This window comes from Ovis canadensis, chromosome 3 (genome assembly GCF_042477335.2).
Source record: "Ovis canadensis isolate MfBH-ARS-UI-01 breed Bighorn chromosome 3, ARS-UI_OviCan_v2, whole genome shotgun sequence".
Classification (NCBI taxonomy): domain Eukaryota; kingdom Metazoa; phylum Chordata; class Mammalia; order Artiodactyla; family Bovidae; genus Ovis; species Ovis canadensis.
Genome location: NC_091247.1, coordinates 225,787,439 through 225,812,845, shown reverse-complemented (window position 1 = coordinate 225,812,845; position 25,407 = coordinate 225,787,439). Strand labels below are relative to the sequence as shown.

At 60.8% G+C, this 25,407-nt stretch overlaps 1 protein-coding gene across 4 annotated transcripts in view; it reads left to right on the top strand.

The window, feature by feature from the left end:
* Positions 1–25,407, top strand: part of SCUBE1 (signal peptide, CUB domain and EGF like domain containing 1) — a 124,195-nt gene that overhangs the window by 41,449 nt on the left and 57,339 nt on the right. For all 4 annotated transcript variants that reach the window (XM_069581731.1, XM_069581734.1, XM_069581732.1 and 1 more), the window contains exon 4: positions 6,798–6,932. In XM_069581731.1, the coding sequence (XP_069437832.1) occupies positions 6,798–6,932 (135 nt within the window). The remainder of the gene's footprint in view (positions 1–6,797; positions 6,933–25,407) is intronic.

Genomic DNA, 25,407 nt, shown 5'->3' with positions numbered 1-25,407 from the left:
GCCCGAGGGGCTCAGTGTCAGAACGGGAGACCCTGTGTCTTCTGCACACAACCAACCTGCTGGGAAGCCAGGAGCCCCAGAGAGGGCCCCAGCTGATGCCCCAGACCAGGAGGTAGATGGGTCCCGGGAGACTCCAGTCACACCTCCTGCCTGCTATGCCAGCACTTCTGACAGCTCGGGGAGTATCCTGGATCTGGCGGAATCCAGGCCCCAAAGCTGCTGTAAGACTCGTGTGTATTTTACCCGAAATCTAATCCATCTGGTTCTCATTTATTTACACTTAACTCATCAAATGCAATTTTGCAAGAGCCGCTCGATAGCCAAGAGGCCTTTGCTGCCTAAGCCTCCCTTCTGAAAGGAGCCGGAGGAGGGCTGGGGCCTCGGTCCTCCGGGACCAAGAGGGAGTTCTCAGGGTTGGAGGCTGAGTTTGGTTTCTGAGACGGGCCAATGCTGCTGCCTCGGTTCCCGGACTCTTGTTGGGAGCTGGGATGCCGGAGCCGGGCACAGCGCCGGACACACAGTAGGCTCTTGGCAGCCGGCAGAACATGGGTGGGGTTCAGGCAGAACACAGAGTCTCTGTTTCAAATTGTGAAGCGTTCATGGGAAACACAAAGCAACCAAAGCTGGATCCAGAAGTAATTTCTCGTTATAAATAACTGCAAACCTGGATTCTTGGTCCAAAGTAGGACAAACAGTCAACTATTAATAAAAACAAACACCAGCACCTTGGGCCAGAAAGCAGACCTCATGGGCAAACCACAGTCCCGCCTGCAGAGTCCTTTCAGAAGCACGTCGACCTGCAGCCCCTTGGTGTCAGCTCTGGAAGCCTTCCTGCTGGAAAACAGCCACGTCCATCACTGCACGCAGGCTGGTGGAGTGGGCCCATCAGCCACTGGTGGGGGTGCGGGCGGCCTTTTCCACGTGAGTGGTGAGCACACTGAACAGAAATGGGGAGAAGTCACAGCTAGGGTTGGTCTCTCCTGACCACAGCACCCAAAGCTGTGCTCATGCAGGGCAATGCAGAGGTGGGCGGGGGCACCTGACCCCAGAGACCTTGTTTGGACTCCATCTTTGGTGCTTGGCTTCCCTGGTGGCTCCGACAGTAAAGTGTCTGCCTGCAACGCGAGAGACCCGGGTTCAGTCCCTGGGTCGGGAAGATCCCCTGGAGAAGGAAATGGCAACCCACTCCAGTACTCTTGCCTGGAAAATTCCTCGGGTAGGTTACAGTCCATGGGGTCACAAAGAGTTGGACACGAGTGAGCGACTTCACTTCATTTTGGTGCTTGGGGTGCTGTGTGCTGTTCTCACCAGAGTCCTCACTGAGGCCACTGGGATTGAGGAGGAGGAGGCTAGAGAGGCCAGGCCATCTGGGGCTGGGTTTGTGGAGCCCTGGTGGAATCTTCTGTAGGGGGAGGCGGAGACCCAAGGTGAGGCTGTGCCCCGGGATGGGAGGCGGGACAGACGGCAGGGCAATGAGGAGAGCCACCAGCCTCAGGGACTGCTGAGTGTGGGGTGCACGGAGGCAGGGGTTTCTTGGGCCGGGCTGGCTGGGTCAGGGCAGGCAGAGCCAGAGCCTGACCCCTGCTTGGCCTCCTTGGTGCCCTAGTCCCCCTCCCTCCCTCCCACCTTCCATCCTCAGTGCACACCAGGCTGAGGGCCTCCGGCTGGGGAGCAGCCCTCAAGGCATGCAGGCTGCATATGTCTTTTACCCCAGACTACACTGGGGCCATCTGTTTCAGAGGGTGTCTTCTCCCAGCCACGCCAGCCAAGGCCCCCAGGGCAGGGATTCTCCCTTCCCAGCACCCTGGCCTGCCACCCCAACCCTGCCCCAGAAGATGGAGCACTCCAGCAGTCCTAGAGGCTCAGCTGAAGATGTGTGTGTGTTACAGGAGGGAGCACATTCTCGTCGGGGGGGCGGGGTGGGGCGGGGCGGGGGGGCGGTGGGGAGTTCCTGCAGGCTGGTGCCTTCCAGAGGGAGACCTGGCTGGTCCAGGCAGCCCACGATGAGCTCTGTGCCAGACCTTCACAGCGCTGGAGCCTTCAGGGCCCTTTCTTCACTCTGCCGTTTAGATCTTCTGTTGCCAATTAAAAGGGTTTCCCAAGAGGAGCCTCCTAGCGTCTGCCCCAGAGCCCACGGGGCCTCCTCTCTGCTTTGGAGCCAAGGCCCTGTGCCGAGGAGCTCCCTGCCTTCTGGGAACATTCAGCCATGGTCATAAATAATGATGAAGGACCACGGGCTGCCAGCAGGGTTCAGAGGCAGAGCGCGCCCCCATCCCCCTGGGAGCCCGCTCGGGGATCACGGTCGCAGGCAGGAAGCAGGCTTGCTCCGGGCCTTCACCTCACGCACAGGCCCAGCCTCCACCCGAGGCCTGGGTGGTTGGTTGGTGGCACTCTGGCTTGTCAGTCTTCCCCGGGGACTGTCCCCTCTGCCAGCAGGACTGGTGGAAATAGGGGCCAGGAGGACCCAGGCAGGGCTGGGCTAGTGAGAGCCCTGGTGGAATCTTCTCGAGGAGGGCTGTGCAGCCCATGGGCGCTTCTGGAATCCTCTCTCGCCCAAGTGGTCCCAGGCCCTCCCCACCCGTGCCCTGCACCTTCCACACCTCCTCTCCTCGTCTTCCAGCCTCAGTCACAGACCACCCCACCTCGGCTCCCTTCACCTCCTCCACGGAGCCTCTGCCTCCATGCTCAGGTCTCACACACCGGCGGCCCGGTGAGCAGGGGCTTGACCCGACGCGTTCATTCTGGGGCCCTGGCAGCTCACGGGGAGTGGGGCATGCAGCAGGGGCGCAGTGTTTGCAGGAAAAGTGTTTCCGGTGGATTTCAAAGGCGAGGGCTTCTGTCTGGACAAAGAGGGCGAGGGCGTCCCGGAAAGAGGTACACATGTGCACGTGAAGGCACGTGTGATTGACGGGGAGTTCGGAGAACAGGGGGGTTTGGGGGGCTGAAGAGGCGGGCCGCCTGTGGAGAGCCCCGAATGAGCCCCGCGGCCAGTCCAGAAGGAATCCGGACAGCGCCCTGCTCCGGGGGACTGACCTTCTATGGCAGAGCTCCCCGTCACTGCGGTATGCAGGCACACATGTGCCCCTCAGCGTGTCTGCTCACTCCTGAGCACCCAGCCAGCCCAACCCTCTGCTGGGGGCAAGGACCTGCAGGAGACTCAGGTCTGTCTTCAGCCCAGAGCAGAGACAGGACGGCCAAGCCCAAGGGAGGCAGTTGGAAATAAATCAGCTTGGCTGGGGGCCAGGGGCCGGCAGATTCTGCCCAGGACTGGGAAGACTTCGGGGAGGAGGGGGCTTCTGCCCTGGGGTTTGGAGGCACGAGCATGTCGGGTCAGGGGAGGACTGTAGCCTAAACACCCAGGGACCTGACTGTCGCCGCCATGACTAGGCGAGAAGCGTCCTCACTCAGAGAGGCTGAGTCACGGGAGAGTAAGGAAGAGCTTTGGATCCAGACCCACAGGGCTTCCTGTCCTCTTTCCGCCTGGTTTGTAGCACTGGGCAAGTCTCTTCCCCTCTCAACTTCTCGTCTGAGAATCAGCGTGCTGAGAATAACGCTCCCTGTATGGATATATTGGGCGGATATGTTAAGATAGTGCCTGGGCCTCCCAGCTGGGACCTGGCCAGCCATGAGGGCTATCACTTATGATAAAAAGGCTCCCGGCGCCTTGCAGTCAACATGTAGGGGGCGGGGGCTCCCACAGAGGGGCCCCTCCGTGCATGGAGCCGCCTGGAGAGCAGGAAGAGGACTGCGCGTGTCTCAGGCACTCCAGAAGGGCTTCCTGGAGGACGCAGCCTGAGTTCCTCCTGTGGGCGAGATCTCGCCACATCACACGGGCCACAGGCCGGGGACAGAACTCAGGTTGTCCGACTCCCAGGTGTGGGTGCTCTCCTTGCCATGGGGCCCCTCTTACAACGGAATATGCCATGTCCTTGGGAGCCAAGGAGCAGTGCATAGTGGGCTCGGCCCCCTCAGGAGGGCCCCGGAGCTAATATTTCCCATAGTGCTCTGGCGGGCCTGATCAGGGTCTCCAGGGGACCCCAGTCCGTCCTAGGCCAGTGGGCAGGCATCTCAAGGACCAGCCACCCCCGTTGGTCACTATGCAGACCTCACTGTGGGTTGCATCTGTAGGTATGCAGACACAGGGGTGTGAGAGGTATGAGGTGGGCCTAAGACCCTTAATCCACTCGCTAGAGAAGCTGATAATGGCCTCAGATTCCCCAAAGGGATTCTGAGGCTGTGGTTACTTGCCCAAGTTGGGGGAGGCCTGTGCTAGGGCCACAGTGGAGAAAGAGTGCCAAGGGGCTAGTCCCCTCTTCCCTCCTGCTTAATCTTGGGGCTTTATCATTTGGGAGTGGGGAAAAGAAATGTTTACATGGCTTCACATTTGTTTCAAATTATTCATCAGTGTTGGAGAGTCATTGTTCCCTGCTAGTGTAAACAGCCCCGTCCCAAGGCCCAGCCACCCTGCCAGCCCGCTGCAGCTCTGAAGCTGTGTGACATCAGCACCTTGGGTTCCCAGCTTCCAGTGCAGCGAGGAGGTGGGCCAGGCCCAGTGGGCGGCCCCAGGGAGTTCACTGATGATGGGGTGAGCGTAGTGTCTCCACACCATGAATTTTGTGTTTGAGAGCTGTCTGTTTTACAAGTTGAACCTTTTCTAGGGCTGGGGAAGCTGAGGTACAGAGCAAAGACTCTTCAAGAACCTCGAAGAATGTGACTTGAAGGAGGTCTGGCCTGAGTCCCAGGAGCAGCTCCCAGGATTCAGACGTCACCGTTATGTGTGCGCCGGACTGCAGGCGACGGAGCCCCTGGCGGGTGTTAACTGAGACGGTTCAGGGCAGCCTCGGCAGGCCGGGACTCTGCTTAGTTACTCCTGGAGGCTGGCTCGTCTTTGCGTTGGTAGCTGGGGGGTTTATGGACAAGTTCAAGGTGACACCCAGCTTGCGTTCACTTGAAGAGCAGCTGGGGTTCTTCATCTCCTGAATCCGAACACGCTTGCTGGCGTGACTGGCTTCGCAGTGGGCCCCAAGGCACATGCTCAGGGGCTGGACAGCAGGTCTGAGTCCTGCCTTTGCTCCAGGCAGCTGTGTGACTTTGTCCAAACTACTTCAGCTCTCTTCGCCTCAGCGTCCTCATCTGTAAAAGGGAGTCAGTAACACAACCTATTGCTCACGGTTGCAGCAAGGATCAAGTGCATAACACTCGATGGCCACTCGGGGGAGGTTAGCTTTGTGTTGCCATTAGGAGGAGGAACAGGGCCCAGAGCTGTACACGGTCTAGTGCGGGCGGGGGCAGACTGCTGGGGGGCGGAGGGGAGGCGCCCCAGCCAAGGTGACCCTGACGCTGGGCCTTTAGGGAGCCGTCAGTAAGACGTGTTGAGTGGAGAAAGGGCTTCAGAAAAATCCCTCTCTACCCCTCCCAGCTTCCCCCGGGACCCCCTCTCAGCCTCCTCTCAGCAAGAGCCGCCTCTACCGTTTCAGCTGTAACTGTTGGTGGCTTTTCGAGTTCAGAGCCCTGCCTCCCTCCTGGCAACCACGCGGCCGACATTTGAGCTCACGGGAGAGTAATGACCTGCCTCGCCGTCGGCCTCAAGGGCTGCCGCGTGGTCTCGTGGGTGGTGAAGTGGTCTGCTGTCCCCGAGCCTAAGCAGGACCCAGCTGACAGAGTGCCAGTGCTGTGTCCTCCCTGGTTCAAGGCAGGTCAGTCTGCCTGACGCTTTACCTGTTCACATCCTTTTGGTTCCAGTTCTGAAAGATGGCTGTGTTGAAAAGAACTGTTTAAAAAGTTCAGTGCCAAAGTGAGTGTGTGTGTGTGTGTGTGTGTGTGTGCACACGCGCGTGCTTGCACAGGCCTGTGTATTAGGGGTTGTGGGCTTGGCTCGAAGCAGCCAGTAGCTCACATTGCCTTTGTGGTTTCATAGATTTGCCTATTAAAATGACAATACAGACATGGCACATTAAGGTTTAAGAAGCCCTTCTTTCATTAAACAAACTGACAGTGTAGGGGGTTATGACTTCGGTAATTGAAACATGCTGTTCTGTTCAAGACCAGAGCTCCATAAAGACTCTTTTCAGCCAATAGCACCCTTTGTGCCAGCAGCCTCTGGTCAAAAATGAGTGTCGGCCCTGAGGTCTGTCTCTCCCAGAGAGTGGGAAAGACCGCTTGGCAGCCTTCCGCGGCAGTCTTGGCAGCCAGAGGTCAGGGCCTTTTAAAAACCTCCCCTTCTCTGGGGTTTTGAAATCAATTTGCGAGGCAGAAAGCAGGCTGCCCTGGCCTCCAGCCTCTCCCTCGCGCCAAGGTCTGTGCTGCTGGTTGTAAATCTGAGGTGTGACTGAAGAAAGGGGACAGTGGGGTCTGCTTGGCCAGGCCCTTCACGTCAGGGGGAGACGGTGTGGGTTGCAGGCCTTCAGAGAGAGGGAGGGCCAGGTGCCGTCACCGAGAGCCAGGAGTGGATCCTGCCGCTGTGTGGCCTGGGACAAGTCACTCGGCCTCGCTCCCTCAGTTTCCTCGTCTGTAACATAGGCCAGTACCTGTGCTGTGCAGGGCTTCTGTGAGAATTAAAGGAGTCACAGCAGGCAAGGCGCTCGGAGTAGTGCCGGGCACACGGGAAAGCCAGGGCCATTGTACCTGTCTCCCACGGGGGGTAACTCCACGCAGCGCTGTGGTGGAGGACCGCCGCGGGGTGCCTCTGTAGCCGCGCTCTGCAGCGGGGGGAGCTGATGGCCTCCACGGCCTTCTCTCTGACCGCGCCTCCCTTGCAGCCCCAGGTATGACCTCTCTCCCTCCTTCTCTTGCCGCAGATGTGGACGAGTGTCAGGACAACAACGGAGGCTGCCAGCAGATCTGCGTCAACGCCATGGGCAGCTACGAGTGCCGGTGCCACGGCGGCTTCTTCCTCAGCGACAACCAGCACACCTGCATCCACCGCTCCGACGGTGAGCCCTGCCGGAGCCCACCCGGCGCGCCCCGCCCCGCGGAGCCGGGGCCCTGGGAACCGCCTCTCGGCGCCTGCATCCCGGGGGCCTCGGGGTCAGGGCAGGGAGCTCTGGGCGGCCGGGAGGCCGGTTTTGTGCCTCTGGTGCTGGGCCTGCAGGGTTTCCTCGCGGCTCCCTCCCTCCTCTCCTGCGGCAGGGCTGCTGGTGTCTCTGGTGCTTTTGTGTGGCAGGGACTTGGGGCCACAGATGGGCAGATGCCGCCAGAGAAGCCACTTTATCCGTTCTGGGCTGGGGGCTGGCGGTGGGCAGGGTGAGTTTGGCCGTTCTCTCTCGTTTCCTTCCCCCAGTGGGGGCTCGAGGTCTGACCAGGCCAGGCTGCTGGTTCACTGGGTCACCAGTCAACAGGGGGTCCTTGTGGCCAGGAGCCAGCTGCCCTCTGTAGACCAGGTGGGATGGGGGGGCCGGCCTGGGGGGCGGTACCGAGGAACAGGGAAGACTCCAGCCAACTGGAGTGCCTGGGGAGCCTGGAGACAGCCCCAGCTAAGCCCTGAAGGTGCAGGGCGGTGATGGCCATTTGGAGCCCAAAGCAGCAGGGCTGTGAAGTGGGACAACTTGTTAGAAGCCAGGACCCAGATGCTCAGAGGAGAGGGGCTTCCAGGCAGAGGGAACAGCATCTTGGAAGCTGTGGAGGCGTCTTCCTTAAAATAATGGCGAGATCCAGCCATCTCAAGGCAGGCCGTGCGCTCCTGCAGCCTGGCTGCTCTGAGCAGTCAAGGGAGTAGACGCCAAAGGAGGAGCAGGTAGCAGCCCCCTGGCCCCAGCCTCAGCCCCTACCCCAGCACTGACCCGAGACACGGAGGAGGTGCTGGAGGGAAATCCTGCACGGGCCTCGCCTCCAGTCTACGGCACCAGCGGGAGGCCAGCGAGAGGTCCACACTGAAAGGCAGGGAGTCAAAAGGGCAGGTGCTGCTCTCCGGGTTGGGCCAACCGGCGGTGAAGCCCGCTCTGCCGTTCCCGGGGTGCCTGCTTCGGGCGCATGGGCCCGATGTCCACGTGGAAGACCTCCCAGCTGTGGGTGTGGGGTGAAGCTGCCCAAAGTGAGGGCCCCGACCCCAAATCGAGTTTCATGACAAGCAGGTTTATGAGGAAGAGTGAGCGTCCGTGGCAGGGGGCGGTGAGGCCTGCTGTCATCAGGGAGCGGGGTTTACAGGGCGGGTGGCCCCTCCTCAGCCGGGCTGTGTATGCTCTGCCCGGGTCCTGGCGCAGCCGGTGAGCACTGGCTGTGCCAGGGGTGTCACCCGGCAGGCCCCGGCGCCAGCCAGGGGCAGGACTCGGTGTTGTGGTGGGCAGCAACAGCGGCTGCTGTGGGGTCACGAGCTCACTCTGCTCTGGGCCCTCACAGGAGCCTGGCATGGCGGGGGAGCTTAAACCCAGTCAGCTCAGGGGACCTGCCCGAGGTTGTACCCTAGGGACCTGGCAGTCAGGATGCCAGCCCGTGTCACTCGCTGTGACGAGATGAAGCTGTAAGTAGAGAAATCAGGTGGAGAAACAGGCAGGCGCCGCAGGTCTCTTGGAGGAAGATGCCTGTGAGCTGACGTCGGGCGAGGAGGGAGAGTGGCTGTGGGAGGCGCCAGGGAGGGCTAGGCAGGTGTGTGTAAGGGCCCCAGGGCGGGCGTGTGTAAGGGCCCTGGGGTGGGTGTGTGTAAAGGCCTGAGGTGGGGGTGTGTAAGGGCCCTGAACTGGGTGTGTGTAAGGGCCCTGGGGTGGGTGTGTGTAAGGGCCCTGGGGTGGGTATGTGTAAAGACCTGAGGTGGGCATGTGTAAGGGCCCTGAACTGGGTGTGTGTAAGGGCCCTGGGGTGGGTGTGTGTAAAGGCCTGAGGCGGGGGTGTGTAAAGGCCCTGAGGCAGGCGTGTGTAAAGGCCTGAGGCGGGCGTGTGTAAAGGCCCTGGGGCGGGTAGACCAGACTCTCGGGAAACACAGAGTGAAGGGTGGGATGGTGGGCACAGATTGCCCAGGAAGAGGGGAGCTTGGCAGGGGCCAGACGCCACGAGGCTGGTGAAACATGAGCCTGAGTTTGGGTTTCGTGCAGGGGCTGACCAGACAAGCTGCTCCCTCCCGAGCCTGCCGGTTGCCATGACGGGTGTCCGTCCTGACTGTGTGTTGACATTGGTGATGACTGTTACAGCTCAGAGTCCGAGCACGTCCAGGGTGCTGAGACCCAGCTTGTTTTGTACCTCAATGGCCTCTGTTTCCCAAATCAAGAGTCCTCAAGTCACCTGACTCTTCCTGACGCCCTGAAGGAGCCTCCCCTGAGCTGGGTTTCATTAAGAGGAGACTAGACGCATGAGCAGGGTCAGCCAGGGTCAGTCCAGGCCCCCGGCCAAGACACAAGGCTCAGCCCTTCCGAGCGACCCTGGCCCCCGGGCGCCAGCGCAAACCCTGACCCGAGGCGTGTGGATCCGGCCGGGCTGGGCGTGGGGGGTCAGGTTCTCAGTCATTCTCCATCTCCACGGGTCACGTGGCCTCTGCAGTTACTCCTGCTTCTCTGGGTTTCCTTGTCTGTAAATTGGGACCAGTAATCCCTCCCGGGCCAGTGAGAGCTCGGTTAGGGGACATGCTTTGAAGGGGTCAAGTGCAGTGCCTGCCCTAGGGGTAGCAACTCACGGAGGCAGCTTCTTCAAGCCTTTAGAACTCATGCCTGATCTGGGGACACAGGCTGTGCTCTTGGTGAGAGGGAACGCAAAGCCGCTGAGATCCGTGGCCCGTCCGTCTGCTCAGCACCTGCGGGAGCTGGTTCGGGCACCAGCACAGCCCACGCTCACCTCCCATTCAGCCTCCGGCCCAGCACGCCATAGCCCATCTGTCACCCCACAGCCAGGGTGCACCAGGGAGAGGGGTCCGGGGGGCTTCCTGGCCCCTGCGTAGATGAGCCAAGCAACCAGCGTGTTCGCACTCTCCCTCTCCCGTGCTTGCTCTTTTTTTTTTAAACTTACGTTGTATCTGTGCTCCAAGAAGGTGTTGACTCCTGGATGAACTCTTCCCTTTCCTTCCAGTAAAGAATTCTTCCTTTCAGCCTGAGCAGCACTGATTTTGGGAGGTGAAGGAGCTCCAAAAGGCCTGGAGAGCTGCGTGGTGGCAGCTCGCTGGCTCCTCCAGTCATGTCCCCGGGGCCCCAGCGTGAAGAGAAGCAGGCATGGCCTCTGTGAAGCTCTCCATCTAGAAAGGGGATTTGGTGCTAAATGAGGCTCCTCAGTTCAGTTCAGTTCAGTCATTCAGGCGTGTCTAACTCTTTGAGACCCCTTGGACTGCAGCACGCCAGGCCTCCCTGTCCATCACCAACTCCCGGAGTTTACTCAAACTCATGTCCATCGAGTCGGTGATGCCATCCAACCATCTCATCCTCTGTTGTCCCCTTCTCCTCCTGCCCTCAATCTTTCCCAGCATCAGAGTCTTTTCCAATGAGTCAGTTCTTTGCATCAGGTGGCCAAAGTATTGGAGTTTCAGCTTCAGCATCAGTCCTTCCAATGAATATTCAGGACTAATTTCTGTTAGGATGAACTGGTTGGGTCTCCTAGTCTAAGGGTGCTAGGAGTTACCTTATAATAATGTGCTGAGAAAAAACCCTCTGGAGGGAGGGATCTGGGGCTCCTAGGGGCTCTAGTGTTATCTGAACAGTGGAGAATGCAGTAGGAAGGGTCTCCTGGCCAGCCTGGTGAAGCACCACTCCCGCACCTGCACTGATCCTGGGCCACTGCTGTTGCCAACGGAGGTGGGTTTGAGATATGAGCTACGTGTGCCCCTCCCCTGCACCACAAGCTATGTGGCACGGCCGTGCTCTGACGCCTCAGCAGAACGCCCACAGCGGTCTGATCTGTGCTGGTCATGAAAGGCGCCCGAGGAAGAGGAAGCCCCCTACAACATTGTCCCCACAGTCGTAGGAAGCAGGACAGGTTGGCAGGGGGTCTGAGGGGCTGTCCGTGCCAACGCCCAGCCCTGAGGGCCCTGGAGTCTTCGTGATCAGGAGCCCAGCCTCTGGGGCTCCGCAGCCTGGGACTGGGATCCCAGCTTCCCCACCCTGTCACCTGTGTGACCTTGAGCAAGTCACTTAACCTCTCTGCGCCGGGTCTGTGAAGTGGGGATGGGCATAGAACCTACTTCATAGGGTTAAAAAGAGGTCATAAAAAAATTCCAGCAAATGTGGGCTCTTCTTATTGTTACTTATCACAGACGAGGAAACAGGCCCAGTGAGGACAGGGCCTGCCCCTCGCTGGGCCGGAGTCCAGAGCCAGCAGCAGAGTCAGGGCCTGGGTGCACAGGGAGCAGCGCTCTGCAGATGCGTGCTGGCTGCTGGCTGGAGCCCGAGCTTCCACTGAGTGTGGAGAGGCGGTCAGGAGTCAGGCCTCATCGGCAGGGACCTCTCTGCACTGGCTCGCCTGCCACATGACCCACTGAGGGCTGCAGAGGTCAGACCGGCCCCTGCCCTCCAGGAGTGCCCAGCCCCGTCCTCCCCATGGAGGTGTGGGCACTGTGCCAGGCTGCGCTGGGCACAGGCAGTTGGGAACCAAGACACGAAGAGGACCTCAGGCCCCTGTCTGCTCCTGCTCCTCCCTCCCCCCGCCCCCAGGCCCAGCGTGCCCACCCACCCTGTCTACTGCCTGGTGCCCCCCTCAGCCCTGGCGAGAGCGCCCGCTCACTGCACAGCCTGTCCCGAGCCGGCCCTCTGTGCTTGGGGCTGGCTGTCTCCCACCCCCAGCACTGCTGGCTGCCGAGGGCAGTGTTCTCCCCGCTGCCTGCATGCCCTGCGCTGACGGGGGCCTGTGGCAAAGGACCGAGGGAGGTTGGAGGGTGGTGGCTCCCTGGGCCCGGGCGCTCTACATCCTCGGGTTGTGCCACTAAGGTCCTGGTTAGTACTTGCTAGTGGACGCTGTGGTCCCTGGGTCGAGGGGTAGGCACCCAGAGGCTCTGCCAGGCCGTCGCACTGTTGACCCCGAAGTCCTAACGGGCTGCTTCCTTTCCCTTGTCTGATGCCCTGGAACTGGCCACAGGACAGCTGGGCAGCCGTGTCCCTGCAAAGCTGAGGCCCACGCAGAGCAGACGTCAGGCTGGCATTCTCCCAGCATGGACTTCATGGGTTTACCTGATTGCATTTAATGTCCTTCTGAGCCTGTTTCAACACGCGTATAAATATGGCTAGGAAACTGCACTGCCCGCCCACCACCGGCATTCCTGGTGGCACTCAGGGCTGCGTTTTCACAAAGCTCAAGATCTGGCCTCGAGGGTGACACTCAGTTCAGTTCAGTTCAGTTGCTCAGTCGTGTCTGACTCTTTGCGACCCCATGGACTGCAGCACGCCAGGCCTCCCTGTCCATCACCAACTCCCGGAGTTTACCCAAACTCATGTCCATTGAGTCGGTGATGCCATCCAACCCTCTCATCCTCTGTCGTCCCCTTCTCCTCCCACTTTTAGTCTTTCCCAGCATCAGGGTCTTTTGGCATCGCGGGTGATGCTGGCTCCAGCCAAAACCAGAGGTGGGAGCCAGGAGAAAGGAAGCTTGGCTTCTTCTGCACTCAGTAGAAACGGTGATGGTGAGAGCTATGTTTCCTAGGACCTTCCTGCACCCTCACTGACAAAGCAACCGAGGCACAGAGCAGGTGGGAAACTTGCCCACAGACACAGCCGGTGGCACGGAAGGCCCCGCGCTCGGGCGGGCTGGCCTCTGAGCCTGGGCAGACCGTGCAGAGGGTTCCCGTGAGGCTCGCAGCCCTCTGTGCAGCTGGCCAGGTGCGGAGGGGCCTGGAGAAGCAGAGATGCCCCCTTGCTGACGCCACCTGCAGCTCCACAGGTGTGAGCGTCCCGGGTACCAAGGGTGCCTCTTTAAGCCCCAGGAGTTCAGAAAACCCTTGGCGGTAGAGGTGTCCAGAGATGGTCTGCCCACTTCCCTGCTCTCCTCAGAGGAGCAGCCTAAGTTGGCTCAGCCTCTCTTCCCTACAAGTCACAGCTTTTGTTATGAGCTTCGTGACCCAGACAGCCTCTCCTCTGAGGACCAGAATTCTGGCCCCGTGCTGAAGGGCCCGGCCTCGGGGCTGGAAGCAGCTCTTCTCATCCAGCTGTTGTCCACCGCTCCACACCCCCGGCCGCAGAGGGGTGTTGCTGTGTACCCGGCACCCAGGGATCCGCATGTACTCTCGCGGGAGCCTGAGGGGCCCCCGGCTCCTCCGGAAGGGCCTTGGGCTCTGTGACGGCTGTGTGCTCCTGGAAGCCTGGAGCCACTTCCACCTGTGTCCGAGCCTGCAGGCGTGCTCTGGGTGATTGTGAGGACGGCTGTAGAGTTTATCTTTTGGTGTATTAGACCCTGCGTGAAATATTTTTAGGACCTGTTCGTTGTATCTGTAAGTTTGTAACTAGAGACAAAACAATGGGTTTTTTTTTAAATCTTTGATTTTGAAATAATTATAGAGTCTAAGGACATGGAGAGATAGTAAAGTGAGATCCCACATACCCTTCGCCCAGCTTCCCCCCACGGTCACCTCTTCATCACTGGAGAGCCGCAGGGATGCCAGGAAGCCGGCGTTAGTAGGCCGAGGCTACTGAGACTGTCCCAGGAGAAATAAAACATATGGTCACCCTAATATTACCTCGTTTAACCCCTGGAGTGGGGGTACGATTACTCCCATGTGCAGATAGCAAATGACAGAGGCAGATAGTGCACCCAGGGCCACGTGGGTCCTGGCAGAAACCCCAGACAGCGGTGCAGTCTTTCTGCTTTCCGGGCCTGAGTTCTGGGATGCTGTCTGGAGCAAGGAGGGCCCCTCAGGCACCGTCACCCCCTAGCACCGTCTAACTGAGGAGATAACTCTGTGGCAGCGCCTGGCAGGCTGGTTGCCAGGGTTGTCCTGATCTCAGGTAACTCCTGTAAGCCTGCAGCCTCGCCGGAGGGACAGGGGACTCGGATGTGAGCCCTGCCCTGCGCCTGAGACTTTCCTCACGGGATTGTTTTGGGACTCTGCGTCTGCTGCTGCTCTAGCCACCCCCGCACCCTTCCCATCTTTTCAGCCTGTGTTTGCCCAGCTGTCCCCTCTCTGGGCCCTTCACTCAGGCCAGCCTGGCCTCTTGCCTCTGGGCAGGGGGTCCCTGCCGTCTAAGCTTCCAGCTTTGCTCTGGGGGCCAGAAGAGTCAGCGTGCCCACAGCCTTTCTTGCCTATTGGAGAGGGTTTGCATCCTGGAGCCTGAAACCAGACCCAGAGCTTCAGGAAGTGAGAGAGAGGATCAGGAGGCCGTGTTTGGCAGCAGCTTGAACTTTGCTGTGAGCGTGACAGGGGCCCTGTCTGCCCCGGGGGTGGGGGTATGATTCACATTGCGGAAAGATCACTGCCCACCGTGGGTGGGCAGGGAGATGAAGCCCTTTCCTGGGAGGCGGCACTGGCGGCCATCAGAGTCCGGAACTCATAAGGGGGCAGTGTGAGTGGACAGGAGGGGCAGAGAGGAGGGTGAGAGGCAGGGCAGGCAGGCCTGTCTGCAGAGAGGCCCGGTCCCCGCATCACGTCAGTGCAGAGTGGTTCAGGGGAGGTTGGCTCTGGACCACGTGGGGCTTTGTTCTTTCTGGAACTAGGAGCCCTGGAGGGGAGCCTGTGGCCCAAAGCAGGACCAGCCAGTCTCTACTTTTCAAGAGACTGCAAGCCCGGTCCTGCTCAGCCTCCAGCTCTGTCCTGACCTCAGGCGCCCCGGGCAGCTTGCACTCACAAGCCCCCAGGCTCTCTGGCCCTCTCGGCCTGGGGCCTGAAGAGGTGCCCAGGGTGGCAGGTGTGAGGACAAGCTCAGGAGCCTGGCTGGGACAGGAGCAGGGCCTCTGGAGGGTCTGGTCTCCCAGCAGAGATCAGGGGTGTGGGGATGGCAACCTACCGGCCGGCGGTTCTGCCCTTCAGCCACCTCGTGGCCAGGCCAGGGAAGGGGGCTGGGCTCCCCCGCGGCACTTAGAGGAAAGCGCTCCCCACCCAGCCGCGCTCAGACCCTGGAGTCACGCAGGGGCCCTGAACCCACAGCCGCCCAGGTCAGCTGCAGCCCGAAGCCTTGCCCTCGGGCCCTGAACCCCGTACCCCCCCAGGATGGGGAGAGGATGGGGGCTCCTCCACAGAGGCCCCCGGGGAGTTTTCGGGCCCCAGTCCCTGGGGTTGAGTCAGGGCAGAGGACTGGTGGCTCTCACCCAAGGCAGCTGCCCCTTCCGTCCAGCCCAGCCCTTCCCCCACCTGCCTCAGCTGGTCCTTGACCCTCCTCCGGACTTTGCTGTCCAGCTACTCCTGGGGAGCAGGAGGTGTCACCCGTCTCAGCAGCAGGTGTCCTCGCCGGCCCGTCCCCACCCTCTGCTCTCACGGTGCTTTCACACCGGCTCACTGTGAGGCTTGCAGCCGCCCCGGGAGGAGCTTCGGGCGAGCACCATCACCCCAGCACAGCAGGGAACCCCAGCGGCGCCCACGCCTCGAAGCAGCACTCGGATGGGGGCCGGATTTCCGACGCCAACGTTAGTTTTTCTCCTGCTCCAGCCCGCTGTTGTAGTTGTTTAGTCGCTCAGTCGTGTCTGACTCTGCGACCCCGTGGACTGCAGCCCGCCAGGCTCCCGAGTCCATGGGATTCTCCAGGCAAGAGTACTGGAGTGGGTTGCTGTGTCCTTCTCTGGGAGATCTTCCGGACCCAGGGATCGAACCCATGTCTCCTGCATTGGCAGGCGGGTTCTCCAGACTCAAATGTCTGTGGACAGAGGCTCACCGTCCCTCCCAAGCCACCCCCACCAGACGTTAGCTCAGGGTCCCATCAGTGTGCCTGGCTGGCCGGCGCCCACCGCTTCCTGGGACGTGATTCCCGCATCTTGAGGTCTGGGCCAGGCCTTGACCTGGGGCCCCAGTGTGGCCCCTGCAGGGTCGGGGACATCCCCAGCCCTGTTCCAGGGCTCTCTGTCATCAGCCGTGGGTGCTGAGTTCCCGTGAGTGTGTGTGGCTGGGAACTTTCTCTTTTAAATGAGGGCAACAGTGGTCTCTCCGGAGAATCCTCACCTTCAGCCTCAGGGCTGCGCCCCTGGCTGCTCCTGGGGGGCTTCTCCTCATTTCCCACCCCCGCACCTCCTCACCCGCCCGCAGACCAGGTGGGCGGGAGACCAGACAGCTCTCGCATTTAGCAGGAAGATTTACGGTGCTGCCGGAGAAGGCCTGTCCTGGCCCTTTGCAGTCCAGAATGGCCCTTGAGGCGGGGACAATAAATTCAGCCCATTATTTTTTACGAGCCTCCCACCCCATAAACAACTCCTTTGGCTGGTGAGCCCAGCTTCACGCCCTTCTCCTGGCCTGGCCTCCCGCCAGCCCCGGCCAGGCCGCCATGCAGGGACCCCAGTGCCTCGTGGCGTCGGCCTCCTCGTGTGGACAGTGCAGGGGTAGCTGGCCCTGGCCCCGGTTCCCTTCTCTGCTATGAGTCCCGTGGCCTCACTTCTCTTGTCTATAAAATGGGACAAACGTCAGTGTTCATTATAGAAATTTTTATGAGGACCAAAATGAGATGCTATGAGTACACTCTGTTCCCTAATGGACTGCCTGTACCGGAAGTGAGTAAAACTGTCAGCTGTCACTGGTACCACTGGGTGCCAAGCACCGTGCCCAGACGGTGGCATGGGTCATCAGACCCTGGAACGGTCTGGCGCCGTGCAGCTGTGTTCTCCCATCCTGCCGAGAGGAACGGAGACTGAGAAGCATTTTGTCCCCTAGTGAGTGATTAGCACAGTCAGGATCCGAACCCACGTCTTTCCAACTCCTAAGAGCACCCATGCTGAGTGAGAAAATGGATGGAGGGCTGGGATCAGGGGTGGCCCGCTGCCTGGAGCCCCTTGTGGCCCCAGGGGCCCCCCCCACCCTCTGCCTGCAGGCACGCTCCACTCTCCCGTGAGTTAGTGCATTGGCTGGTTCCCGGGTCCCCCGAGCCCTCCGCCTTCTGACAGCAGCGTGACCCCCTGGCCACGTCCCTGCCCACTCGGGCCCTGCCTGTGGCTCCTCTCCCTGCAGTGTGTGCTCGAGGCTGCTCTCCCGCGCCTTCCTCGCCTTCCCCGCCTTCACAGCACGGCTCCTCCCCAGCCCCCCAACCCCTCCTGTTCTTCCTGTGGCTAGGGAGCCCTTTTCCAGTTGCAGGCCTTGGTGTGCGCTCTCTGCTCTGCCTCAGGGGCCAGGCCCCTGTCCCCTCCCTTCCTGGAGAACTCGTCATCATCCTTCAAAACCCATTTTGCTTCATCTCCTCTCGCAGAGCTGTCTCCGACTCCGGGACGAGCACGTCACCCTCCCAGTGTACACACACAGCCCCGAGGTGCTCCGTCCTCTCCTAGGGGCAGCACATGAGCTCCTGAGAAGGGCAGGGGTGCGTTTCTCACGTCTGACGCAGGGTGGGCGCAGGGCAAGTGACAAAGAGGATCGGATTAAAGTTCTTTCACGTCCCTGGTACCAAGCAGCACCAAGGCAGGGCTCGCTCCCGAGGCTGCTTTCAGCCCCCAGGTCAGCCTGTGGGTGGCCGAGACCCCTGTAGCAGGGGAGCCTGAGATGAGTTCAGAGACACTCCCCCGCACACAGCTCCACACCCCTGCACGAGCCAATTCCTCTCCTGGAACCCCGTTCCTCCACGCTTCCACAGCCCTACCCCGTGTGCCCCTGGCTCACACAGTGGCTCACCCAGCGTGAGCTTCCACATCTGTTCACCGAGTGAGGCATCCACCCGGCAGTCTGTTCCAGTTAGAGTGAACGGTGGGAATCAGCATGGGCTCCCCAGGCTGGTGGTCTGCACCCGCGATACGAGCCCTGGGAAGCGGGGAGGTGCCCCACGGCTGTTGCACTCCTTCTGTGCGCCAGGCCCTTGCACCCTCTGATCCTCAGAGGGCCCCCTCATTGTGCAGAGAAGAGAGCGGAGGTGCAGGCAGGGACAGCGGCACAGCCGGTTTGGGATGGAGCCCACCCGGAGCCCAGGTGTTGGTGGCTCCGAGCCCGGCTGTTTCCCACGGCACGCGGTGGGCAGTGTTGGGGGGCTGGTCGTGTCCTTAGGGAATCTCCTGCTGGCGTGCCCCCCAGCATTCTTGCAGCTTCCCCTCCCGGGCCCTCCCCCAAAACCGCAGGGGGAGCACTCACTTGGCACCACATTGACCCTTCCCGCACCTGGGCTCCTCCGCCTGGTCACCTGCCAAGAGGCAGAAACAGACCTGTGCCCTGGTCACAGCCAGTCTGCGGCTACCTTTAGGGCAGGGGTACCCAGTCCCTGTTAGGACTGTAGGAACCGGGCCGCAGAGCAGGAGCTGAGCGGCGGGAGAGCAAGCAAAGCTTTAAGGGCCAGTCCCCATCTCTCCCTTCGCTCACATTACCGCCTGACCCCTTCTCCCCACCGCTCGCCCATGGAAAAATTGCCTCCCATGAAACCAGTCCCCGGGGCCAAAAAAGGCAGAGGACGCAGCATTAGGGGCCCTGTGGAGGGGGAGGGGGAGGGCAGCCAGGTGAAATAAGGGACAGCCTGTATTTGAACTTGGGATTTCACATCAGTAGTGAATGCTCTTTTTTGGCACAAACGTGACCCACGCAACACTTGGCATGCTTACACTCGGGAAACCTTTGTTGTTCATCTGAGATCCAAACTTAAGCAAGCAGCCTGTTTTCATTCACTGTGTCTGGCAGCCCTGGGGAAGGAAGGGGGCATCTCTCGCCTCTGAACCTGAGCAGAGTGCTAAGTCAGGAGGGAAGAACGTCTCAGGCCTTGCTCCCAGCCACCTGGGCCTCGGAGAGGCGTGGACGTGCTCGTGGTGACGCCTAGTGGTCGGCCTGGGGAACTCCAGAGGCCAGGAAGGGGAAGAACCCTCAGTGCAGGAGGGGATGGAGGGAGCCTGGGGTCCAGGGTGAAGAGCAAGTTGGAAAGAACGGGCACTGCAGAGCCGGATAAAGGGGGCCCGGGGCACTTTCACTGAGCACCAGCTTCATCTTAAAGGGGCTCAGGGACCCTGAGCTGGAGCCCTCCCCACTTTAGTACCCTTCAACAACCTCCCTCCTCCCCTTCCCAGAGGAGGAAACCAAGCAAGTTCCAGGCCACATGCCTTAGAAAGGGCGACGGGAAGTAGAGCTGGTGAACACCGGACCCGCCCCGCCTCAGCAATGCCTGCCTCCCTGTGGCAGCTGCAGCGCTGCCCACGTTTGCCCACGTGTGTCTGTGCTCACGGCCATCAGACAGGTTCCTTCCCATCTCACAGAGGCGGCCTTCCAGGGGCCCCCAGTGCCAGGACTGGCCCAGAAACCAGAGATAAGAGGCTGAAGGGGGCTGGGGTCCACACCTGCTTTCCGAGAAGGCCAGCTCTGCCCCTCTGCTCTTATCTGGCAGACCAGGAGCCGGCCAGGGTCTCAGCTCTCCATCTCTCCATCTGTCTGTCTGTCTGTCCGTGTACACACTTGGTGGGCAGCCGTGGCAGAGGACTTGGTTTTAGCTTAAAAAGCCCCCACGACTTGCAGGCACCCCGGCTGGCTCTGCTGGCCGCCTCAGCACAGGGCATAGACATGGTACAGGCACCAAAGTTATCAAACGTGGGGGTGAAGGAGTAGGTGGGCCCAAAGGCTGGTCAACTCCCAAACCAGACGGGCCTCGTGAGCCACTTTCTGATGCGACGGAAAGAGCTCTGAACTTGAGGGTCAAGGCATCAGCCCAGGGGTTGGGAGCTGGAAGGCTGGGTGTGGACGCCATGCTGACTGCTGCGTGGCCCAGGGCAGGTCCTGGCCGGTGGGCTTCAGCCTCCTCGGTGGAAAAGAAAAGGCTTCCTCCAGATGCTCTTTAAGTTCCTTCCCAATCCTCGCTCTCCGGAAAACTGGTCCACTCTGGCTGTTTTCGGGTGTGTAGAGCCAGGCTCCAGCTGGGTTTCAGAGCTGACCAGGTTACTGAGGGGCCCGCCTCACTGTGGGTGCATGCCTACAACGGGCTGGCCTGGGGTCCAGCCCCAGGAGAGGAGCGCGGGGTGAAGGCAGAGCTGAGAAGTGGGCTCATCCTGCGGAAAGGGCTACCGGCCAGGAGCCCCCACCTCGGGATTCATGGAGGGAAAGCACGCAGGCAGCTGAGCATCTGAACGTGGAGGGCATAGGGGTCAAATCTCAGGAGGGCTGGGCGGCAAGTGCTGAGAGAAGGCGGGGTGTGCACTCAGAAGGGCCAGTGCCCGCTCGCCCAGCCCCAGGGCCCTGGCCTTCTGCCTGAAGGCTGGGGTGGAAGTGGTGGGAGGGCCGTAGGGTCTGTGTGCCTGGGAGTGGGCGGTGAGCCCAGCGAGGAGAGGGTCGGACCAGCAGAGCCTGTGAGACGCTGGTCAGCAGGGGGAGCAGAGCCCAGTCTCCCTGAGGGCCATCGAGGCAGCTGAGCGGACGCAGGGCTGGGGGCTGTGAAGCAAGCATCTGGCCAAGGGGCTGGGACCCCTGTAGGCCTGCCGTTGGGACGGCCACAGTGGGGGCGGGTCCCCGCACCCCCCCAACAAGGTGAGAGACCTCCCTCCGAGCCTCAGCATCGTCACCTCTCAGGTGGGCCTGCTGATGGCACCTGCCACGCAGAATTGTAGAGACAGGGGCATTGGCAGAGAGCCTGGCATGCGGCCTGGCCCTTAGCCCTTCCGGGTACATGAAGCCCAGTCTGAACCCTATGTCCCAGGTAAGGGCCACCCCCAGGGATGCAGCCTGGAATGGCCTGGGCTCCTGGTCAGCTGAGGGGTCTAGTGTGGGGCATCTGGCTGCCGGCACCCCAGCCAGGCCCTGGAATTGCCCAGGAGGGTGTAATTCGGGGGACACAGGATGGGAGACAGAGCCCTGCATTCTGCTAAGCCCAGGCCTCGTAATGAGAGGCTCTGGAAGCACCATCCAGGCGCAGGTGCTGTTGGAGGGTAATTAGGGGGTCGAGGTAGAGCCGGGCAGGCGGCCCAGGCCGGGGCCAGCAGCACTCTGCAGACAGCAGCCAGGCCTGGGCCTGCGGACGGGAGCATTCTGTTGTCTGAGTACTGGAGGGTGTTCTGGCGTGGAGTCCAAAGCCCAGAGTGGCTGAAACCAGGCCCCTCGGCAGTGCAGCTGGGTTCAGCACCATTTCTCAGGCCTGAAACGAGCACCGTGTAGGGCTCCAGGGGGCAAAGAGGTCACTCGGGCGCGGGCCCTGCTCCCTCAAGGAGCCGCCAGTCTGGTGGGGGAGACCCAAGTAACCCAGAAGTTACAATGAGTGTGGTGGGTGCTACGAGAGGGGGAATCCAGAGGGCTGTGGAGGCCCAGGCCAGGCCGCTCATCCAGCCTAGGGACTTGAGGAGAGGGTGGAAACAAGGAGGGCTTCCTAGAAGAGGTGACGCCCAAGTGGAATCTCAAATTGCTGGCCGACAGCCGAGCATCCCTGTTCTCCAGAGCCATGGCAGGCAGAGGTGAGGAGGGCCTGGAGTGCCGTTTAAGAGCTCTCAGCCTAACCCTGGGCCCTGGCTGGGGCAGGGCAGTGAAAGGACTTTGGCAATAGGAAGACGCCATCAGGTTTATGCTCTAGAAAGTTCCCTCTGCTGCTGCTGGAGAAGGGCCGGTCTTCAAGTCACACAGGACAGACCCAAAGTTACAGCTCTCCCACATCCTACCCAAGTGGCCAGGGGCAAGGCGCTCAGCCTCTTGGAATGACTCTAAGATGAGGGCAGAGCTGCTCGCCTCACAGGGTGGCGTGATAAGGACCTGTGTTCTCATAGCTGCCTCCGCCCCTGACCTGGTGCCGGGCCCTGCCGACCAGGAGGGGAGGAGTGTGCTCCCACCTGCAGCCAGCTCAGGCTGGGGGTCTGAGGACCGTGGAGATGGCACTCCCTGTCTTGGAGGAGGTTTGGAGTGAGAAGCTGGCATTTGAGATGGGCTTGGAGAGACAACATAAGCAGATGTAGCCAGGGAGGGCAGGGTGGGGTCATTTCCCTGCTCCAGATCACGCTGGGGCAAGGTGAAGAAGGGAGGGGTTTCTCTGCCCCTGCCCTGGAAGCGAGTGCTCCACTGCCTACTGGAAGTCCCCCAGGAGCACAGGTTCTGAAGTGGGAATACCTGTCCCATCCGTGTCCCTGGGGCAAGTGCCCATGTCTTTCTCTGAGCTAGTCTCCTCATTTGCAAAGTGGGATTAAATAGAATCTACTATGAAGAGGGGTCCTGAGAAGCTCCAATACTTTGGCCACCTGATGCGAAGAGCCAACACATAGGAAAAGACCCCGAAGCTGGGAAAGACTGAGGGCAGGAGGAGAAGGGGACGACAGAGGATGAGATGGTTGGTTGGCATCACCAACTCATTGGACATGAATCTGAGCAGACACCAGGAGATGCTGGAGGACAGGGGTGCCTGGCATGTGCAGTCCACGGGGTTGCAAAGAGCCCGACACGACTGAGGAATGACACGGGCAGTAAGGGTCGCTCTGGTCACCGTTCACCTGCAGCGAGTTTCTGGCCAGCCTCTTTTGCAGCCCAGAGCTGCCGCCGTTCTGTCTCACCTGTGGGCTGGCCCTAGAGCCAGCCCCCCCAGTTCTGAATCTCTTGGTCCTTTAGTGTTCTCATCCATTAAGTGGGCCTGGACAGAAGTGTGCTGCTGGGGTGGTGGGGGGAGAAATGGTGAGATGACACGTGCGAAGTGTGCAGGCCAGCCTGGCACACAGGTGGCTCCGGGCAGGCCAGCCTGGCACACAGCGGACGGGGGCAGCTCTTGTGCCCATCGCCGCTCCCACAGTCCCATCCTTGTTGCTGCCCTGGCGCCTTCCCCCGACGGCAGAACCCTCCTGACATTCCCTTCAGCCCCTGGTCAAAGCACGTGGGAGCCCGTGTTTGTTTTTCCCTGCCTGGCTTGGCCAGCCTGCTGGGTCTGCGTCAGGGAAGGTGGCAGCTTCTTTCTGGGCTCCGTAATTTCCTACCGATGAGGTGGAAGGGGAGGCGAGCCCCTTCCTCCTGAGCTGGGGGAGGCGGGGCAAGGTCATTGTTCTCTCCTCCCTGCTCTGCGTTCCCAGCTTGCCTTCCTTTCCTGTGTGTGGAAGGGACAGGGATGCGGAAAACAGTGTTATTGATGAAGTCGCCATAGCAACGACCCCTGAGCGACACACATTCCAGCTCTGTTATCCTGGGCCGGGGGGCTATGAGAAAGGCCGGCTCCTCAGGACAGACAGATTGCCCCCCGCACACTGCCCGCGTTAGATGCATCCGTGAACTTTGCTTTACAGAAGACACAGTGTGTGCATGCTGGTTTGGGGCAGGCAGATTCTCCCATTGCTTACCTCTGTACACGCTCCTGGAGAGCTTCCAAAACTGATAGAAGGCCTTTGGGAAAATAGGTCCCGGTTGGAAAGGGCTGTGGGGTCTGTCCCAGGGCCTCAAGAGGACCAGGACCCTGGGAGGGGCCATCAGAAGGACGCGCAGGACCCTTGGGAGAAGGAAGTGTGGCCCCGAGTTCTCATGCACGGCGTGGCCCTGGTGCGTTTTCCCCTCACCTGATCCAGCCTTGTGGGCTTGTGTGTGCAATTGCCATGGGCGTACCCCCATCTCAGGCTTACAGGGAAGGCTGAATGAGAGGAGAGTCAGAGCCTGAGCCCCCACACCCTGGCTTTCGGAACACTGAGAGGAGAGGGCTCTGAAATGTGACCCAACCCAGCCTTCATCCCCGTCCCCACAGCAGCCGCGATCCCTTCAGGCTTCTCCGTTGCGTTCAGGGTGATTACGGTAGCACCCCCCATCTGCCTCCAGCTGCACCCCAACCCCGCAGATGGCCCCCGCGCAGCCTCCAGAGACCTTTCTAGCACAGAACGTATCTCCCCCCGAAGAAGAGGCCCTCAAGTCCTCACCTGCCCCCAGCCAGCCTCACTGGCCCCGAGAGGGGGCCTGCACGCTGAGCGAGCACTGGGAGGCGGGTCTCCCAAGTGGCCACTGGTCACAGGTGAAAACCAAGGCTCAGAAGGGTGAAGCGACTGCCCAAGATCCCGCAGCAAAGATCAGAGTCTGAGCAGGGACCTCAGCGAGCTGGCCACGCAGCTGCTGCGTCCTCACGGCTCCCGCCCCATCCCGGGCACCGAGGAGACACACAGTCCGAGCTTGCAGGACGTAATTGGATTTGGAGGGGTTGGATCAAATTAGATTCGACCTGGCGAGCAGCCTGGCCTGACTGGCACCAGGCTCCCGAGGGCCGGGGTTTCTGGGAACAGCACTGAAACCCTATCTCACTTCCCCATGAGAGGAGACGAAGGGGGCTCTCCGCTGGACTCCGCACTGCGTGGTATCAAGATGGGGAGCAGGGCTGAGGCCGCGGGCGCCCCTGGTCCCGGCCAGCTCTCCTGTCCAGCTCTCAGGAGCAGGCACTGTGCAGAGCAGGGGGCCGCAGCAGGACAGAGTCAGCCAGGTCCGTCGGTCCCGCAGGCTCGGAGAAGACTGTTCTGTGCCTGGTTTGGGCTCAGCCCTTTGCTCTGAAGGAGCCTACGGGCTGGCACCCACGGAGATGGCTTGCCTGGCAGGGACGAGCCTGGCTGCCTCAGGGGATGGGGCCACAGCTGGGTGAGGGGCCTGAGGCCTCTTCCAGTGTGGAGCCCAGGACCCCTCTCCCGGGGCAGAAGCGCAGGCGATGGAGCATGCGCCCTGTTCCCTGCCCTGCCCTGCCCTGCCCTGCGCTGCCCAAGTCCCTCAGCCCCCCTGACCCCATCTGTAAGATGAGGGACTGAAGTGGGCCACCCTGGGGTCTCAGCCCATAATCCAGAGCTTCCCAGGGCGTCCTGTTAAGTGAGGGGCAGGGGTCCTAATCCCACGAGAGCCTGCAGGACTTCTCAGAGCCTTTAACCTGCTGTCGTGAGTTCCCTGCCTCAGGCACCCTGAGGTGCTGCATCTCACAGAAACACAACAGAGCGTGCCGCAATGGCGCTTTCCAAATTCCCTGAGCCCCTTGCCTCGTCCCCCAAATAAGGCAGCGGGTTTACGCAGCTCGAAGGTAAGAAAGCCTTCACTTCTCTGTCCTCTTTCTCCACCGGGTCTCTCTCCTTTCCTACCCTCCCCTCACTTTCTCACTTGCTCCTTCTCTGCTTTCTTTGAGTCAACTGCTTGCTGACCTCTAACTCTGGTCCAGGCCCTGTGCTGGGTAGTTAGGATACAGAGAAGAGTAAAGCTCAGGTCTGCCCTCAAACCACCCACAGTCAGGGAGAGCAGCTGCGCAGCTACTCGCATTTAACACGGAAAGAGTGCAGCGGGAGCCACGGCTAAAAGCTTTGCTTTTTAGGAACCTGCTCTGGGCCACACACATCTCACAATCTTCTCAGTCTTCTCATTTGAACCTTACGGCCACCCTCAGAGGTAAAGATGCTGACAACTCATTTCTCAGCTAAAGAAAGGGAAGAAGGCCTCGGACCAGGGGCCCAGGTACGAGCAGGCAGGTCCTGGGCCCAGCCCCTCGTGCACGAGGCTGTCTTTCTCAGCATGTCTTGATGGTGTGAGCACCA